At 49.3% G+C, this 20,181-nt stretch overlaps 1 protein-coding gene across 6 annotated transcripts in view; it reads right to left on the reverse strand.

Moving 5' to 3' along the window:
* The window catches only part of SORBS3 (sorbin and SH3 domain containing 3), an 83,044-nt gene that overhangs the window by 6,986 nt on the left and 55,877 nt on the right, over positions 1–20,181 (reverse strand). For 5 of the 6 annotated variants that reach the window (XM_077306367.1, XM_077306372.1, XM_077306370.1 and 2 more), the window contains 8 exons: positions 13,996–14,141; positions 9,496–9,581; positions 8,238–8,284; positions 7,978–8,092; positions 6,270–6,395; positions 3,763–4,272; positions 1,559–1,653; positions 863–969 (listed from right to left, as the gene is read on the reverse strand). In XM_077306367.1, coding sequence (XP_077162482.1) covers positions 863–969; positions 1,559–1,653; positions 3,763–4,272; positions 6,270–6,395; positions 7,978–8,092; positions 8,238–8,284; positions 9,496–9,581; positions 13,996–14,141 — 1,232 coding nt within the window. The remainder of the gene's footprint in view (positions 1–862; positions 970–1,558; positions 1,654–3,762; positions 4,273–6,269; positions 6,396–7,977; positions 8,093–8,237; positions 8,285–9,495; positions 9,582–13,995; positions 14,142–20,181) is intronic. The other variant, XM_077306371.1, reaches the window with a different exon arrangement.

Here is a 20,181-nt window from a genome sequence, read left to right on the forward strand (position 1 = left end):
GGAGTAGAAAGATAAGTGCAATAGACGAGGGTTCAAGATTGCGCAGGCTGAAGCAAATATCCTCCTCTAGGGTGTCCTGAGCCAGGCCACTGAAATATGTAAGTACTGGCAACAAGGAAGCCAAACATGTGTGCTGCTGCCATGTGTTAAACATCAGTTCAGCTCGAAGGCATCCCCACCCCCTGTGCTTCTGGGGACCCGTCAACTGTTCTGGCTGTGCGTGACCCAGCAAGCAGGGATCGTTCTCTACCCACATGCTGAACTGCACAGCCCACGGTGAATGGGAAAGCCCAAGAGGAGGAGGCCATTACTCCATGGAAGTCCCTCTGCTTTGCAAGCAGAAGGTCCAAAGTTCAATTCCCGACACCTCCAGTTACAAGGCTCAGGTAGGAGGTGGGGTAAGAAATCTTCACCTAGGACTGTAGAAATGCAGCTAGTTGGAGCAGACAATACTGGCTTGGATGGAATGATGGCCTGATTTAACAGCTTATATGTCCCCAAGGCGTTCCAATGGTATTTGACTGCCACTTAGGGGTTATGATTTAATGTACATATTTGGGTGGGTAACAAATGCCAGGCCAACGATGCTGCAGAGGCCCAAGAAATCCTCTGATCTGTATTTTGGCTCTGCCACTCGGACGACAGTTTCCCATTTGGTACCCAAAGTCCAGTTTGGGGGGCTTTTTAGATCATGCAATGAGCCACTGTAGTCTTTTCGTAACTTTATGGAGAAGACCTTTGCAATGGTCTCTGAGAGGCTGCCTTCCCCCACTCCCGGCCCCAGGACTGCCTTCCTGACATCATTGTGACAACAGGCTTGGCCGTGATCTCTCCCTCCTGCCCCCCTACAAAGAGGACATACCCACAAACCAGCCGTCGTCACACTGCTGCATGACGTCTACCCGGTCTCCTTCCTGAAGCTCCAGCTCATCCTCGTTTTGAGGCCTGTATTGGTAGAGAGCCTTGTATCTGCAAAGCACAAGCATTTGGTGAGCACATGTCCCCCTTATTTATGGGTAAAGAGCCGTAAGCCAGTTCTCTGGTCATTTTTTTTCTCAAGCATTCAAAATGCTACAGACTTAAAAGCAAATAAAATTATGAGTGCATGCATTGTTGTTCCGGAGTGCGGGCTGAGAGGAACCGAACTGTGCTTGACACATGGAAAAGGAATGTGCCCAGGCAAACCCTCTGGCTGCCCCCCCCCCCCCCCCGCTCATCCTCCCCTCCCAGGGGCTGAGGAAGGCACAGCAGCTTGGAAGTGCTGAGTTGTCTCATCCTTTCAAACAAGGAGCTTGACTCTGCTATGCCTGGCAAAGGCTGGTCAAGGCGCAGGTACAGCAGCCAGCAGCTTCCGCTCCCTTAGGCAGGACGCTCAGAGAAAAAGGGCCCTTGTTCCCGGCACAATCCAGACACTGTCCTAGTCTGGCACCCCGGGAGGCCGTCTGCAGCCAGCCCTCCCCACGGGTCACTTCACAGGGATGCATGGCCTGGCCAGCTGCCAGCCCAAGCATGTTTTCCCCTCTCCACATCCCCACTACGGGTCATTAGCTCAGCTTACGGAGTCCACTGTATGTCGGCCGGGGTGGCTTTGGAGGGGCGCTTCGTGCTGCATGGCTGGGAAGCTCGAGGAGCAGCTGCCTCCAAGGCTGGGCTCTGCAGAGAAAGGAGGGGAACACACTGAGCACCACCTGAGCTGGGGAGTTGGGCTGAAACACGAGGGAGGGAGGGAGGGAGGGAGGGAGGGAGGCCTGGTGATAGGGAAAAACGTTTCTCAAAACCAGAAGAGGGTTCAAGAGAGGAAATGGACAAGGGAATGCTGAAGGAAGGCAACACAGCCTGCCTATGGGACACGGAGGACTATTAGAAAGTCTGTTGTTGCATTTGGAGGGAAGGATCTAGAAATCCTGGTTGATTCTACGGCCTCCCCAAGGCCTCTGTTCCAAAGTAAGTAAGGTTAGTGATCTGAATGCAATTTTTGGCCATGGAAGGCTCTAGAAAAGATAACGCAAGGAATTAACAATATAGTCATGGTGCATTTGAATATATTTAATATTTGTTATAATGACTCTTTTGAACACATGTGTTAGATTGGTGGGGATTAGAGAAGCAAATCTAGCATTGATGGAAAACGGAAGGACAAAAGGTATTTGTAGAGAAGAAATTAAGGGCCACTCAGAGGAACTTTAGAGTGGATGCTTACCTTCCTCTCCCTGATTATTTGGAGCTGCATCCAGACCTGAAGTGGTATTTGTGGTTGGAGTTTTTTTGGGGGGGTGGGGGAGAGGGATATATATTCCTCCAGTCTCCATGACTTGCACTTAAGAGTCAATCTAAAGTATATTTTCTCACAAGTCAGGTCAGCCCCCCCCCCCGGGGGCCATTTCAGGTCAGACAAATTGCATGGGGGAGGGGGCTGAAGCCCCCTCTCCCCTGCACTGTGGTCCTGATCTGACTTTGGCCCCAGTGTACTTGGGGACAATGTTTCCATGAGCTGCTGCATGATCAGAATCCTAACCCAACTTGTAGAGAAACATGCAATTTAGTTTGCCCTGTGGGTGAAGAGTAGAGAAGAAGCTGAAAGATTTGTGAATGGATTGCAAACATGGTTTCTCTTGCTAAATAGTATCTACTAGGGTTCCTTAATTTAGGTTGGGGCCATGGAGTGTAGGGAGTGGAAGTTTAACAGTTCTTCCACTGTGTCCATTTCTCAACTTCAAATAGTATCTCAGCAAATAGCAGTTCCAGGGGAACCATTGGTAATCAGGGTTTAGAAGGTTGGGGGGACCCTCTCAATATGAGTTTGAAGAGATCTTTCTGAAGCACCTCAAACAATTCCTTTATGTTTTCACCATTGTCACCAATTTAGAGTCATCCACAATCTTTGTTGCTTCACTGTTTAGGCCATGAAATTCACTGTCTGTGGAATTTTGTTTAAGATCTTGAAGGGCTAGGAAAAATGCAGAAAAAGGCAACCAAAACGATCAGAGAGTTGGAGCACCTATGAGGCAAGGCTAAAATATCTGGGACTAGAAAAAATCGAACTAAGAAAGGCACACCAAAGGACTCCAGAACTACACATGGTGGAGGGAAACTTTTCTCCCTCTCCCATAATAGTAAGGTTCCTACTATGAAATTATGAAATTGACTGGCAGCAAATTAAAGTCAGTGGTTCACACAATGAATAGTTGCCTTGTGGAACTCACAGCCACAAGTAAGACATAAAGACCATTGACTTATACGTATCTGAAAATGAACTGGAGGAAGAGGGAAGACATAGATCCCTTTTCTTGTGCATCCGTTCTGTCATTTAGAAAAAGGCATACATGCCCCAGCCAACACTTTATACATCTGTGGGGCACAGAGGAGTTTTGACCCTCAGGCCTGTCACCATGACACCTAATCTGAGCCCCAACTGCAGCCCCCCTTTGCAGGTTCTGCTAAATAACAACTCTCCTATCAAAGGGCTATTGAAAGGACTGCGGAGAGAAAGTATAGGAAGCACTAAAAACACTTCAAAGGACATGTCTCCCCTTTCAGCTCGTTTTATGTTTCTAGTTGCAAAACTGGCACCCTTTGCCACCCAGAGTTTGCTGGGTTTTTTAATCCCACTGCCTTTGAAAATATGAAGAGTTGTTCTCTCTGTCAAGTCGGGGGAGGGGGTGATGGTTCTTGATTCCCCCCCAAGCCAGGATGGAAACTCTTCCTAGTGCTGCAGAAATGCAGAAAGGAAATGCCTAACAAGAACACAGTTGGACCTCTCACCTGCAAGGGAAAGAGCATTCTTGGTTGTGAGGCTGAGCCAGAGACAGCAGGATGTGGCATTTCCTGCTTCTGGAAGGTCGAGGCAGGCTGTGGGGTGGATGCCGTTGCTGGCCTCTGGTTCTGGGGAGAGAATAAGGCCGGTCGGGGAGTACTCTGGGGCCTTTGGGGCACGGCTTCAGCGTGTTCGAGCTTGGGGGACACAGGGAAAGTGAATCCAGAGTGGCTGGAGGAGGATGAGAGCACATCCGTGGTCTGGGAACCTCGTAAGGTCGAAGGCGAAGTGTCAGACTGCCACCTGCTGCCTGGGCTGGGTGAATGCAGCTGAGATGGTGAGCCGGAGTGGGCTGCCCGGAGACTTGGGGAAGGAGGAAACTCCTCTGTGTTCTTTACTCGGGGCTCCTTCAAGACCTGCACATAGTTGGCTGGGAAAATGCCTTGCCGGCTGGTGCCAGAAATGCGGCCTTCGTACCAGTTCTCGTCCACTCTGCGAACCAGGCAGATGCGCTCCCCCTAGCAACAAGGGAAGAGGAGGGAAAAGGTTAGCACATCCTTCGGAGCCCCCTAAGGCAGGGCCAGCACGAGGCTTCCAGCCCTCTGCAGTTGGAAGCTGAAGCCCAGCTCCCCAATACAATGGATCCATCTCGATACACCTGCAGCCTCTTCCAGCTAAGCTATACATTGTCCTGCCCCACTGGTCTGTCCGGCTCATTCTTAGTAGCAGCAACCCCAGCTAATCTTGCCTTAGTGACTCCTTATGGAGGAGAACAGTCTCCTGAAATGCAACACGGCTCATTTTAACCCTGGGAAGTGCACTTAAGAATTTTTCTTTGCTGAAAAGGCGGACCCTGGATAGGTTTCGTAGTCAACAGAAAGGTAGCTGAGGGATTAATGTGAAACACAAAGGTGATGAATACCCACAGGTAGCTTTTCAATATGTGTGCATGCTGATTAGCCATCAGAGACAATAGCTTTCCAGTATGAATGCAGCAGCCAATGCCCTCCATGTGCTATATTAACCCATCTTCTGCACTAAATTTATAGTTGGAAGCACATTTCACATAGCAGTTCTGTTGTGGGTGAGACAGCCTTTATGTTCAACATGTTTGCAGAAAATACAAACTGTCCACAATCATGCCGTCCGCCAACAGAGCAAAGCCTCAAAGCAAAGCACTGACCAGCTTGAATGGGGACAACAGCTGTAGCCTATCGGGCGTCAGGAAGATGTGCTCAGACGGCTGACCGAACCTCCTCCATCTCCACAGCCAATCAGCGATGCCGCTATGCCCAGAGTGAGTTTTGGCTCACCATCACCTCCGCCAACTTGAAACAACAAACCTGGCTCTAACTCAGCCCGTGCCAGCCAAACTGAGGTGATAAATAACTAAGCATGTCAGAAAATACCCTCTCAAGCCCATTTAGAATTAAAGGGTTTGGCACACATTTGAGAAGGATTACATTTCCACAGCTACAAAAGAGAAAATGATGGAACTGGCCTTCAGTATTTTTTCCCCTTTTGTTTCTTTGTTTGTGGTGGCAGGGGGATAAAGTTTCAAACATTTTTCAACGAGAACTAGAAAATGCTCCGCATCTGCAAAGCAACCCCATGTTTAGAGGCATGGCTTAGGTGTACACAGGTCCCGGTCCTTCCCTTCCATCTCATCACAGTCCTCTTCCTAGAAGCCCTCAGACATCCCCTCTTATCCCAATGCTGTTTCCAAAATAACCACCACATCAAGCGAAAAGTCCTGCACAAAGTTTCAGAGATTAGCTGTGTTGGTCTGCAGGAGAACTTCTCTCCAGATGTCCATGGACTACAATTACCATGAGCCCCTGCTGGCAGAGGGCTTATGGTAATTGTAGTCCATGGACATCTGGAGAGCCACAGTTTGGCCACCGTGCTCTAGGATCAAGACCATCAGTACATTAGAGACCAAAAGGATTTCAAGAGTCGAATCTCCCTTTGTCAAAGACGGAAGAAATGGAACTTTGATTCTTGGAAGCTTAAATCACGAAAATCTTTTGGTCTCTAAGATGCTTTTGGAATAAACTCCAGCTGTTCTCCTGCAAAGCTTTCAGTATAAGCAAATGAACACGTTTATGCTTAGCTAAGCAAAACAGCACAAATGTTTGTCTAATTTATCTTTTGCACAGTGATGCTCTTTGGGGCAGCATTTTCCAAGGGGAACGGGAGAGGAAAAGGTCAAGTATGAAGAACGAAAATCCAGGCCAGCCAGCAGATTTTGGAAGGTATTATTAAAAGGCCATAAATTTTAAGTTATTACTGTTCTTAACCTCCTTGGGAGACTCCATTTGGACTTTCTGCCTTCGGCATCAATAGATTGTTGGCCATCTGAGAACTCACTTTATGAGAAGTAGAGAGAGACGATCAGACAGAGAGCAAGATGCAGGCTTTGAAGCCCTTTCCTCCTGGCCTCATTTGGTGCTCAAATTCCTTGTCCACCAATGTTTGGCCTCCCTAACTTCTCTGCTTGGTTTGGCTTTGTTACCTTGCGGAATGACAGCTCCACCTGCAGGTCTCCTTTGAAGTTGTACTGAGCCAGCGCTTCTCCATACTCCAAGACTTGGATGGTGGGGGCCTTAATAGGTTTGGGGATTTCTGTTGGAGGAAGAACCTATTTAAAAGAGAAGCCGCAACTGGTTATGGTTTTATTGCCGAGGACGCCCTGCCTTGTGTATGCGCCCCAGCACGGGACTCTGTGCAACATCCAGGCCCTTCCTCCCACTCTCTTTCTGCATACAATGATGACCATTTTGCTAGTTTATCAACAGTGGCCTTGAAAGGGCTAACAGGGCAGTCAAATTCCACAGTTTAGCTGTGTCCTGTATGAAAACATTGTTCCTTTGTTTTGGAACAAACTGCTTCTCGCTTTAAAAAAAAAATGCATCCTCCTGTGGGACTTTTCTAGACACCCAGATGTCTAGAAAATTATCAGCTGCCTTTAAAAGATTTTGCACTTCTCCCTTGAGCCCTTTCACCTGCCCCCAAGAGCACCTTTTGTAATGCTGCCTTTGGCACAACACGCTAGCCTCCCCCCCCCCACCCCCAAATGAATCATATGTTAAGTGGAAGCTAACCGGAAGCATATTCTTCCTCCTATTTCCTGTCACCTATTTCCTTCCTCCCTCCCTGCCTCTCCAGTGCAGAATTTTGGACTGCAAACTCCTTAGAGCGAGGCTAGGCCTCCCTGCTCTTCCATAAATCTCTGCACATGTTGATGGGGTTTATAATGATTCAATTAAACCTCTGGTTTTGCCCCTCAGCTTACACTGAAGTCATATTTAAGTCGTGTAAATAGATTCTGCCGTGCAGTTCAATTCTGTCTACTGGCTGATGTTAAACGCATCCCGAGTTACCGAAAATTCCATACCAGATTCCATTCAGGCATCATGAGAAGGATTCTATGGGCTTATATATAAGAATTTCTTTGCCTAACCATACAGCATAGGCGAGAATGACACCTGGTTGTGAAACTTATATAATACCTCTGAATGTGTGTTACGTCTATTTAAAATATATATTTGTAGCCACTGAGGAAGGCTGTAGAAGCTGGAAGGCATCTGGTTCTACGTGGTTCATTTGACACATTCATCTACCCGGAATGTTTGCAAATTGTACAGTTGGATATTCAAACCCCTAATGTTTTAAATATTACATGTGCATACTATATAATAAATATTTTATTTTTTATTTGCTGTAGCTTGACCCTTTTGACACAGATCTGAAGATTTGGAGCTGAGTTTATTTCCCCGCTTTTGTTTGCATGCGATTCATGTCTCCATGGATCTCTTTTGGCCCTCCCAGAGGATGTGAGACTTCCCCTAAGTGAAACACCCTCTATTCAAGTTCTTCCTTATTCTCCTCATGCAAACACAATGTGTGTTCATCCACGTGTGTCATAACATACCTGAAAAACCTGTAGCCGCCTTGGGTGGGGGGGGGGACAGTGAGAAGAAAGCAAAGACATAAAGATGAAACAATAATTGTAAAGGGTCATGTTTCTGAAACCTGATTTTCCGCCACAGAAAGCGGGCTTTTGCACTACTAACCCTGCCCTTGAAACCAAGCAGGTTTGATCAGAAGTATTTTGGCTGCTTCCTGTCTCCTGCAAACACCAAAATTAAAAAAAAACGTATTCCAGCGTGCAGAAAGGGCATTGACCCAGGATAAGCATGGCTGTGCTCTTCCAGGCTTACCTCCACATAGTTAGCAGGGAAAATGCCCACCCTGCCATGGTGTTCCCCTTCCAGCCAGTTTCTATCGACTTCCTTGTGGATATAGACGATGTCACCCTTCTGCAGAGTCAGTTCCCTGAAAGGTCAAAGGGCAGCATAAGGATCCGCCAGCAGAAACAGATTACAACCCCCCAGCCATGCATCTACATGCCAGTAATAATGCAAAGAGGCCCAAACACCGCACCCCTGCTAGAAACCCTCCAGGGAATCCCTGTACTCACTTGGGTGACTCTGCTCGGAAGTCGAATTTGAGGCGAGCGGCTTTCATCTGGAGAGAGAAGAAAATGGATTCAAGGGGATGTGAACTTTAAAAATACCCATTCAGAGCCTTTGCCACTGGATGCCTGAAGGACACCTGGGCCCATGGCCAGCACAGCCACAAAAAAAACCCCCTCAAAACAAAACAAAAACGTAATTGGAAACCTGAGGAGCAGATCAAAGCGAATACGGTCCGCTAGACTGCAGGGGTCGATTGGCTTAGAAACAAGGTTTAGCTCTGCACAAACAAAAGCAAGCATCTTTCAGGACTTGCCAGAGGTTGAGTTCAGGCAGCAAGTGCTTTACTGTTTTGTTGCCAGCCTAGTTTTTGTATCTAAGTGTACACTGCTAATGAAAGAAGAATCTGTGCTGATCAAATTCCAGTAAGCATGTCCCAGGATCTTCCATTGAGTCACAGCCCCTCACACTTGGACAGAGGCTAGGTTTAGCTTACAAAAATTCACAGAGATTAAGACCAGATTTGAGCCCAGTAGTAACTTAGAGATCAATATTTTGGAGGTATAATCTTTCAAGCTTCCTTTATCCCTCTCAAAATGATTAGGGTTGTGTAGAAGAAAAAGAGGCTTCTCTCTACCTTAAAGAGCCTCAAAGGGGCTTACGCTCCCCTTTCCTTCCTCTCCCCACCACGGCACCTTGTGATGTAGGTAGGGCTGAGAGAGTTCTGAAAGAACTGTGACTAGTCCAAGGTCACCCAGCAGGCATTCCATGGAGGAGTAAGGAGTCAAACCCGGCTCTCCAGATCAGTCTGCCGCTCTTAACCATTACATCATGCTGTACTCTGTTCCACTTCAAAGAAAAATGTGCACTCCTGGATTTTCCTTCTCTTATCTCCCCTTTTAGTGGGCACAAAGTGTATCATGTCCCACTATGGCCTGAATTAGCCTGGCCCTGCTACCTGGCACTAGTGATAGAAAACATTGGAAAACATAAATATCCAATAGTGTTTATATGATGAAGATGGGGTGAAATTTCCTTCTGACCACAAATATAGGAATAGTGATGTGCACAGACATATGAGGTTTTTAAATGGCAGTTCAATGGCAGTCCCCAAAGTATTCTAGGAATTTTATGATAATTCAGTTAGGACATCTTACTTTCAAAGAGCACATATGAGCATAAACCAATTTTAAACCTGCAACCTATTATCTGTGACCTCTGGCAGGGAGGCACCAGGGAAGTGCTTAGAACTTCCCATCTCACCTTGTTCTCTTCTTTCTTTGTGGGACTATCCAAGACTGCATCCAAAGCCTCAGGAAAGGGGATTCTCCCCACAAGTCTCAAAGGATCTACATGAAAACACAGAAATAAAAATTCCCTAGGTTATTTCTTAAAGCTGCCTTTCTTAGCAACTACAGCGGTTCAAGGGTGCTTAATAAAGATCTGACAAACAGGTAACAGGCAATTAAATGCAAACAAATTACCTCCTAACAAAATGCAACCCAGATTCATTATCTGTAAAACACCCCTCTAAAAAGTGCGAATGCGTTATCTCTGCTAGAAGGAGAGTAACGTGCGATGCCTCCACACAAACTTATAGAGATAATCTTTAAACCCCTCCCCCCGCTCCAAAGGAGCGGGAGGAATAAAAGAGTAAGGGCATGTGGGGAGGAGTTAGGGCGGGCCCGGTCCGGGATAAAAACTCGGGGGGGGCCAATCAGGAGCCGCGAAGCGGCTCCTGATTGGGCCCCCGAGTGTCCATCCAAGGCCAACCGCCCAATGGGGAGCCGCGCGAAGCGCGGCTCCCCATTGGCCGCTTGCTCGAGCCTCACTTGCCCTGGCTGGAGAGTCACCAGACAGACAGAAGACGCTGCCTGCCTGGTGAGTCCTCCAGCCGCCCTCCTGCCACTAGGGAAAGGAGCAGGGACGCCGCGTCTTCGACGCGGCGTCCCTGCTCCTTTCCCACCGCCGCCATTTTCCGCCCACCACCGCCATTTTCCGGCTTCTGCCGGACCCGGGCACTCCTTCGCAGCCTTGGAGGAGCGCCCAGGTCCGGCAAAAGCCTCCCCCACCCACCGCCGCCGTTTTCCGGCTTCTGCCGGACCTGGACGCTCCTCCGTGGCTGCGGAGGAGCGCCCAGGTCCGGCAAAAGCCTCCCCCGCCCACTGCCGCCGTTTTCCGGCTTCTGCCGGACCCGGGCGCTCCTTCGCAGCCACGGAGGAGCGCCCAGGTCCGGCAGAAGCTTCCCCCACCCACCGCCACCTTTTTCCGGCTTCTGCCGGCCCGGGGCGCTCCTCCGCAGCCGCGGAGGAGCGCCCAGGTCCGGCAGAAGTTTCCCCCGCCCACCGCCGCCTTTTTCCGGCTTCTGCCGGCCCGGGGCGCTCCTCCGCGGCCGCGGAGGAGCGCACAGGTCCGGCAGAAGCTTCCCCCGCCCACCGCCGCCTTTTTCCGGCTTCTGCCGGATCCGGGCGCTCCTCCGCAGCCGCGGAGGAGCGCCCAGGTCCGGCAGAAGCCTTTCCCGCCCACCGCCGCCGTTTTCCAGCTTCTGCCGGACCTGGGCGCTCCTCCGTGGCTGCGGAGGAGCGTCCAGGTCCAGCAGAAGCTTCCCCCGCCCACCGCCGCCTTTTTCCGGCTTCTGCCGGATCCGGGCGCTCCTCCGCAGCCGCGGAGGAGCGCCCAGGTCCGGCAGAAGCCTTTCCCGCCCACCGCCGCCGTTTTCCAGCTTCTGCCGGACCTGGGCGCTCCTCCGTGGCTGCGGAGGAGCGTCCAGGTCCAGCAGAAGCTTCCCGCACCCACCGCCGCCTTTTTCCGGCTTCTGCCGGCCTGGGGCGCTCCTCCGCGGCTGCGGAGGAGCGCCCAGGTCCAGCAAAAGCTTCCCCCGCCCACCGCCGCCTTTTTCCGGCTTCTGCCGGCCCGGGGCGCTCCTCCGCGGCTGCGGAGGAGCGCCCAGGTCCGGCAAAAGCCTCCCCCGCCCACCGCCTCCTTTTTCCGGCTTCTGCCGGCCCGGGGCGCTCCTCCGCAGCTGCGGAGGAGCGCCCAGGTCCGGCAGAAGCCTCCCCCGCCCACCGCCGCCTTTTTCCGGCTTCTGCCGGACCCGGGCGCTCCTCCGTGGCTGCGGAGGAGCGCCCAGGTCCGGCAGAAGCCTCCCCCGCCCACCGCCGCCTTTTTCCGGCTTCTGCCGGCCCGGGGCGCTCCTCCGTGGCTGCGGAGGAGCGCCCAGGTCCGGCAGAAGCCTCCCCCGCCCACCGCCGCCTTTTTCCGGCTTCTGCCGGACCCGGGCGCTCCTCCGTGGCTGCGGAGGAGCGCCCAGGTCCGGCAGAAGCCTCCCCCGCCCACCACCGCCTTTCTCAGGCTTCTGCCGGACCCGGGTGCTCCTTTTGCCTCAGATCAAGTGTAGGACTCCGCCGCTGCAACCCCAGGACTCCAGGGACACATGCAGCCGCTCGCCGCCCGCTCGCCACCCGCTTGCCGCCGCCACAAGACCCGCCAAAAGACTCCAGGTAGTCCTCCCCCCATACCCACTCTCACTTCTAGCGCCCATTGCATTTCAATCTGCAATGGGCTATATTTCTAGTATTCTATAAAAGCAGAACTGCCACTAAGAATGAGCAAAGGCTCACCATAAAACTTGGTAGGAGATTTCAACCAGGAGGACGTTCTACAAGGTCTCTGGAGGTGCATAGTTTCATAGTAGGAAAGACAATCCTTTAATTATGCTGCCCCCCCCTCCCCAACTGTGTGGGTTTTTAAAGATCAAAATCACCAGCTTGCATTGAACCAGAAACATCTTAGTTAGCATAGCTGTTCCAAGAAGGAAGTAACAAACTCCCCTTTGTACACCCTAACTAATAGTCCTATTTGTAACATCCAGATCATCTTGAAGGACAGCTCCACAAAAATCCTATTACAACAGACTGGCCTGAAGGTTATGGCAATATGGATCTGTGTGGCCAGGAGCACAGAGTACAGGGTGGGGAGGGGGGGAATAATTTCTACACCAATTGCAACTGACAGAACAAATCTTTTGCCACTGCATGTACCTGATCTTCTTACAAAAGTTTAAATAATACCTCTAAATCTACCCTGTCCAAAATGTGCAGACTACTTTACTGATGAGAATTACCTCCCATCTTGACTGAAAGAGGAGCCATGACTCAATAGGAGAACAGCTGCTTGGCATGCAGAAGGTCCCAGGTTCAATCCCCAATATCTCCAGTTAAGAATCAGGTCAAAGGTGATGTGAAATACTTTTGCTTGAGACCCTGGAAAGCTGGGGCCAATCTGAGCAGACTTTGATGGGCTAATAGTCTGATTCAGCATAAGGTTGTTTCATGTGTTCATATGGATTCATTTTTAGCTTGTTCGTCCACAGCCACCTGACCACAACCTCTAAACACTGGCCAGGCACGGAGAGTGCTGCCTCTGGTAGATTATTCAAAGTATATGCAGGTGATGTGCAGTTCTATATTTCTCTGGACATATCAGTGACATGTGACTCCAAAGCTGCTTAGACATTCCTTTCAGCGATCTCATGGATGCTTTAAAATGCATGGGCAAAGGGACTGGGACCTTCCAGAATTCCACAGAATAGATCCCTCAGTTTCTGGGCATAACCAGAGTGACTAAAACCCATGATGACACCGTGCCTCTTCGGAATTAGTGAGACATCATGATGTGTCATGTGCGATGTCCCATGCTTTGACTGAAACAGCCAGACGTCAGGTACAAGGAAACACTGTTCCCAAGCATTAGGGAGCATGATGTGCACTAGGACTGCAGAACCAGAGGGAAAGGACTTCAGCTTCCCCCCCTTCCCCCGAGCCCTTTTCTTCTCTAGAAATGCTACTGGGGAATCACTATTTGCTCTACTGGGGAAACTTATGTGCAGCTGATTGGTACATGTGCAGTCTCATAGCAGACAAATACTACCCCCGGGACCATTTTAGGTGGGAAAACAGCACAAAGGAAAAATTGAAGCCCTTTTCTTCCACTGACCCATATCAGGGCATTGTACACTTGGGAAAGAAGTTATCTCGCATTGGATATTCTGAGATTAGGAGAATCCAAACACTGCACATTATAAGTCTTAGTTTGTTTGGCCATCAATTCCACTCTATCCTAAAGACAGCTTAGTAATATTACCCAGTCTACAGTGTCAAACATGGCAGAAAGACCCAACAAAATCAAAAGGGATGTGTTCCCCTTATTCAATAGTATTTGGAGGCTGTCCACCAAGTGAGATCTGAGCAGCACTCGTCTCTCATCCAAACTGTCTGAAAAGGGGTTCAAATGGGTCAAGCTCAGACAACCCATCCGGGAAAAATTGTTCCACTGGCACTCTTTCAATTAATTTGCCCAAAAATGGTAAATCTGACACAGCATGATAACTGGCAACAATACCCCTGTTCAAAGAAGGCAAATGATTGCTCCTTTAAAGATCCTTGGAAAGCCCACCCCTCAATCACAGGAGTCAATAAAGTCAAACAATGGAGCCCTCACATTGTCGACAAGTTCTAATTAATCAGATAGGAAAAGGTTGGGGCATGTCTTACAATTCCTGCCAGGTACTAGAGCAACAAGCTAGGAATGCATGCATGAACAAACAGTGCCAGAAGATTTCATCCCCCTCCTCCTGGGTTACAGAAAACCAAGAGGACAAGGCACACACACACACACACGCACACACACTGAGAGAGGGACTGCCATTTGGCCCTTTGAAGTTTCACTGCTTCCCACTCAGATAAGACGCATGCAGAATTATACCATTTCTTGGTGGAGAGCTGTTCCAGTTTTTCCTGGCAGTGCCGGGACTCCCTTTCTCCATTCTTGGGCTGACGGACATGTGGCACTGGGCTGCAGGAAGGTTGTGACCCGTGGAAGGACAGGCACCGTGGTCAGGCAGTGGGCTGCTGGGTTAGAAAAAATAAATGTGCATACAGTAAGAAAGACCATGGCCTGCCAAATGGAGTGTGGGGACAGAACTGGAAGACCACTGGATCCAAGGGTTCGCCACTACCCTGTTATACTCAGCACATTTCTCTACCATTTTGACCTCCAGCTTACTTTTAAACTTCCTATGCACCCTAGAACCTCCTAACTTAACTTCAGTTGTCTGTTTAGTAGGCAAGAGTCTGCCATATGGTAGTGGGTATCCTGTTGAAACTTTCAAGAAACTTTGGACCAGAGCAAAGAAATATCACAGTTTGTAATGAAAACTGGTTGGCCCTCATGAGAATGGTGAAAGCAGTAAATCTTAGCCATTTGCCAAAATAGTTTGGGTGGGAGACCTGATTTGAGGTGGGAAGGCTTCCATATATGAACAACAACAAAAATGACATTATAAGTTAGTCAAAAGCTGGGGGGAATGATGAGGACTAAAGATGCCCCAGAAGGGAAGGAATGTTGAGGCAGACTGAGAAGGGGGGGGGGGGAAATCATATTTCCAAGTTATCCTGACTTGCAATTTCTCTTCTCCCCGTGTTAAAAGCTTATTTTGATGTGAAAGTTCTGGCCAAAGCTGTGCATTTTAAATTCAAAATCCTTGGTGTGCAAGTTCACAACATGATTCTATGTTCTATGTCCAACCACCAGTTTGATCCCTGCATCCACTTTTGATGCACAGGAAAAGGGGAAGAGACACAAAAAAATAACTTGTGAAACGATGGACAGGTGAAGTAAACGGAATGAAAACTTATCTGCACATTCAAGAGACAATTCTACATTTCAAGTAGGAGACATAACCCAGTCGAATATTTCCCTCATTGTTTGCCAGACTCAACATCTGCAATGTACAGTAAAGCAACTTGCTAACTCTCATTCTGTGTCCTCGCAGAGCCACGTAGGCACGACTGGCGCCACCAACTCCACACATGTTCCACATGCAAATTTGTTCCACGGTGCAATCTCATCACAGCCAGAACTGAAGGGAAATAATGATGCTTTCCAGGAAAGACCCAATACTTGGAAGCAGGGTGTGAGCAAAGCAGTCCTAAAGCCAAGCTTTCCTATCTGAGAACCCTGCCTACAATCTCCAAGTTCTCACCCACCACAGTGTCAGGACTACCTGGCATTCACCTCCTCTCTTTCCCATATCACCTGCTTCCCCTCTAGCTCCCATTCTTCTATGCCGCCCTTCTCTTTGTGAAGGAACCACCAATCAGAGGATTACAAATATGGCAGAGGCAGCTGGAGACCTGTGGGTTGCCTCCCTTATCCCCCCTCCCCCCTACTCTTTGCTCCGTTTCTACTTTTGTAGGATGGACCTGCCTGTAATCCTTTATCCCAGCCCAGGGCCCCTGAAGCTGTCCTGGCAAGCTGAGGCCAAGCTCAACAGGAAGCACTGAGGCAGCAACAAGAAACTGGCAGGCAACACGTTATTTTGCTGAAGTTAACTTTGTTTTTTGGGGGATTTTTTAATTTAAAGGGACAGTGCCCCCTTCCAGGGCAGAGGGAGGCCCTCCACAGGGGACCACAGCACTCTCAACCAGGAACAAAAAGGTCTATTGCTCTGGAGGAGGCTGCAGAGTTACCACGAGTCATTCTGTGTGGATTAAAAACAGAGGTTTTAGCAACCAAGAGCTAACAGAATAAGCCAAATAGCCCTTGATTCAGGTGTTGTCCTCAGCCTTGAGCTCACCAAGGAATTTTAAGCAAGCCACTTCCTCAGTGTGGGAACAATACGGATCTGTCTTAAAGGTTTGTTGTAAGGCTAGTCTCTTGCTAGACAGAGCAAACCTCAGTTGCTCCCACTGAAAGCACAAGAACGAGTCCAAATGCAAAGATACGGCTCCTAGCTTATTGGAGGAGTCTATGTGAAAATAAACAATATCTGTTTTCCATCTAGTGGCTAAAGAGCAAGCTGTACATTAATTTCTCCTGAGAATCATTTTAGAGGGATGAATGCCTATAGGAGGGGCATGGACAATCCACCCAAAGAATGATCTTGATTTCTGGTCTGGATGACTCTGCTACAGCCAAAATGACGACACTCTTGTTGGACTTTAAGGAGTCACAAATGTAACGTGCTAGGTGGTTTTACAACCCTGGGCCTACTTTGTGAGATGCACACAGTGCATCTCCATTCAAATCTCACAGGATTGTGCAGGAAACAGTCTTGGTGGATGATGTTTTACACTGATCAGTAGATCCAGCGGTGCCTTAAAGATGAGCTAAACCAGGGGTAGTCAGCATTTGCTGGCAGGAGCTCATGGGAATTGTAGTCCATGGACATCTGGAGGGCCGCAGTTTGACTACCCCTGAGCTAAACTGACTCCAGCATATGTTTCTGTGAGCGGAAGGCTCACTTCATCGGATGCAACACAGTCTTCTGATGAAGTGAGCTCTGACTCACAAAAGCTTATGCCGGAACCAATTTTGCTAGTCTTTAAGGTACCACTAGATGCTTGCTTTCTTTTACTGCTAAAGACTAAGATGCTTAGCCATTTGGAATTAGTGTGTTGGTGGGGAGAGGAGGACATTGCCTCATGCACCAAAAATGTTCTGGGTCGGCCCTGACTTCTAACCATGCCAAGTGAATCAGATTATTTCTGCAGCAGGGTGAACAGGTCATAAGACCAGCTTGGCCATGAGCCTACGGTTTCTTGTCTCTGTGATCTAGAAACCCTGTGCAGGTGTGTCAGGACTTTGGACCTTGAATTTCAATACAAACATCTGAGTCCCCCCACCCCCTGCAAAAAGACAGAGACCCCCCAAAACACACCCAGGTGACTTTGTACTCATCAGTGCTTTGGTGTAGATAGCTTGGTGTAGTGGTTAGTAGTGCGGACTTCTAATCTGGCATGCCGGGTTTGAATCTGTGCTCCCCCACATGCAGCCAGCTGGGTGACCTTGGGCTCGCCATAGCACTGAGAAAGCTGTTCTGACCAAGAGAAATATCAGGGCTCTCTCAGCCTCACCCACCTCACAGGGTGTCTGTTGTGGGGAGAGGAAAGGGAAGGTGACTGTAAGCCGCTTTGAGCCTCCTTCGGGTAGAGAAAAGTGGCATATAAGAACCAGCTCTTCTTCTTCTAAACTGGGTTACCATCCATGCAAATCAGCTCTGTGCACTTAGAATTTGACACCAGCACTCACCCAAGTTAGGCTACCAGTGATTGGAGTGCTAAAACAGCATGCTTTGCAGAGGTGACGGCACAGTTTAAATGAGAGGCTGACCAGGTGTAAAAGGGCCCTGACCTAATCAGGCCCAACTTTTAAAAAGTAGAGAGTGCAAACTCCCACCCCACCTTTTGCCTTCTTGCATGTTCTGTGCAAGAGAAGAATGTCAGTATGCTAAGGACCACCGCTGGTCTTTAAAAGCCAGCCTTGTTACCTTCTGGAGTTGACTCCTACAGACTAGAGTTCCTCTAGCAAAATAACTGTTATTGCCTCTACCAGTAAGCACAAATGCATACAGAAATCATTAGAAGAGTCCTGTAATGGAGCAAATACTGAACATGCAAGAGAGCAAGTATGGTGTGGTGGTTAGAATATTGGCCTAGGTTGCAGGTTCAGATCCCCATTATGACACAGGACTCACTAATTGGTCTTGGATTAAGCCTTCACAGCCTAACCCACCCTACAGGATTTTGCAAAAACAGAAGAAGAAGAGTTGGTTCTCATATGCTGCTTTTTTCTACCAGGAGTCTCAAAACAGCTTACAGATGCCTTCTCTTTCCCCTCCCCACAACAGACACCCTGTGAGGTGGGTGAGGCTTGGTTGGAACAGCTCTATCAGTGCTGAGGCGAGCCCAAGGTCACCCAGCTGGCTGCATGTGGGGGAGTGCAGCATCAAACCCGGCAGATTAAAAGCCAGTGCTCCTAACCACCACACCAAGCTGGCTCAATATAAGAATGTTCAAGAAGGTGCACCTCCTCTAGTGTAGCCCTCTCAGGTTCTTGACTGTTGCAATCCTACTGTTTACAGGTTAAACTACACAGGATCTGGACTCCCTGTGTGCTTTTTTTGGTCTTGCAGAGTTTCCTCTGGTATGAATCAGGGCCTCAGTACAGGGGAAAGGGAGATTAATATACCCCATAGCTTCATCAAGACATCTCCCAAATGGATTCCTGATTTAAGAAATAGCACAGCATAGAGGGGAGAGTATACTTCCCCCAGTGCTGCTGTCCCAATTCCATCCTGCCCTGCCAACATCTGACAAAGAACACATCCAGAGTTCCAGACACAGAACACAACATTACTGGAGCGATAGGGTTGTGAGTGTCCTGCATAGTGCAGGGGGTTGGACTAGATGACCCATGAGGTCCCTTCCAACTCTATTATTCTATAATTCTATGATTATGTGGAGCTCTATGCAACCATTCCAGAGGCAAATCAAGACTTTCCCATTCCCAAGGGTTTTTTTTTGTCCTTTGCCATTCCGATTAGTGCAGGCTGGAGAAACTGGGCTAAAATGAATTTCAGTTGTAATAAATGTAAAGTTCTGCATTTGGATAGGAAAACTCAAATGCATCATTACAGGATGGAGGAGACATGCCGTGGCAGTAGCATGTGCCAAAAGGATCTAGGGGTCTTAGTAAATCACACACTGAACAGGAGTCAGCAGTGTGACTCGGTTGCTAAAAAGGCAGAGGGGATTTGGGGCTATGTCAAAATAAGTACAGTGTCCAGGTCACACACGGTGATGGCGCCGCTTTACTCTGCTCTGGTTAGTCCTCAGAGTCCTGTGTTGAGTTTGGGCACGACAACGGAAGAAGGATGTAGACAAACTGGAGCACGTCCAGAGGAGGGCAACAAAGATGGTGAGGGGTTTGGAGACCAAGACATACAAGGAAAGGTTGAAGGAGCTTGGTTTGTTTAGCCTGAAGTGACTAAGAGGTAATATGAAAGTCACCTTCAAGTACTTGAAAGGATGTCATATAGAAGATGTTTCCCCGGAGGGTGGAAATTAATTCAAAAGAATTTTCAGCTAGACATCCGGAAGACGTTCCAAACAGTTATGAGTAGTTCCTCAGTAGAACAGACTCCCTCGGGAAGTGGCGAGTTCTCCTTCTTTGGAAGTTTTTACCCATCCGACAGAAATGCTGTGAACTATGAGATGGGAAGTTGGGCGGGCAGAAGGGATGGTGTCAGTGCTTGGCTCTTACAGCCCTTTCTTGCATGCCCAGGGAAACGCCGATCACCACTTTGGGGTTGGGAGGCGAATTTCTTCCAGACCAGACTGGCCAGGGATTCTAGGTTTGTTTGTTTGTTTTGGGGGGATCATCTGGGCATGGAATTGGGCTCACTATGGGTGGGCAGGTACTTGTGAGTTTCCTGCATTCAACAGGGGGTTGCACTAGATCAGTGGTCCCCAACCGTTTTATCACCGGGGACCAGTCAACGCTTGACGATTTTACTGAGGCCCGGGGGAGGGTAGTCTTTTGCCAAGGGATGTTGCCACTGCCTGAGCCCCTGCTCCACTTGCTTTCCCACCGGCGCCCCTGACTTCCCGCCATCCGCTTGGGGGCACTGCCAGCAGCAGCTGCGCAGTGCCACACCAAGTGGGAGCCCCAGCCATGGCGGCCGCCGGAGAGCACTAAAGGTGAGCCGGCGGCAGAGTGGCAGGGCAGCCCCCGAGGCAGCAGCCGGAGAAGGAAGACGAGGAGGAGCTGCGGCCCGGTACCGACTGATCCACAGACTGGTCCCGGTCCCCGGACCGGAGGTTGGGGACCACTGCACTAGATGACCCTGGATATCTCCCTTGCAACTCTACGATTCTGCATTAGCACCACTGTTTGTTCTTAGGTGTATTTTTTAACTTTTACACTGCTGAGAAGCAATGTATACATTTCATACCTAACAATAATTGGGAGGTCAGCCCCAAAAGCCTCCACATACAATAAAGGGGAGTGGAGGGTCCAATGAGCCCTCTGGGGTGTGGCAGATAGGCAACCTCTGAAGCAGCATCCGTCTCCCTTCTCCGGTATGGAGCCAAACGACACAACATCAGG

This window comes from Paroedura picta, chromosome 12, assembly GCF_049243985.1.
Source record: "Paroedura picta isolate Pp20150507F chromosome 12, Ppicta_v3.0, whole genome shotgun sequence".
Lineage (NCBI taxonomy): Eukaryota > Metazoa > Chordata > Lepidosauria > Squamata > Gekkonidae > Paroedura > Paroedura picta.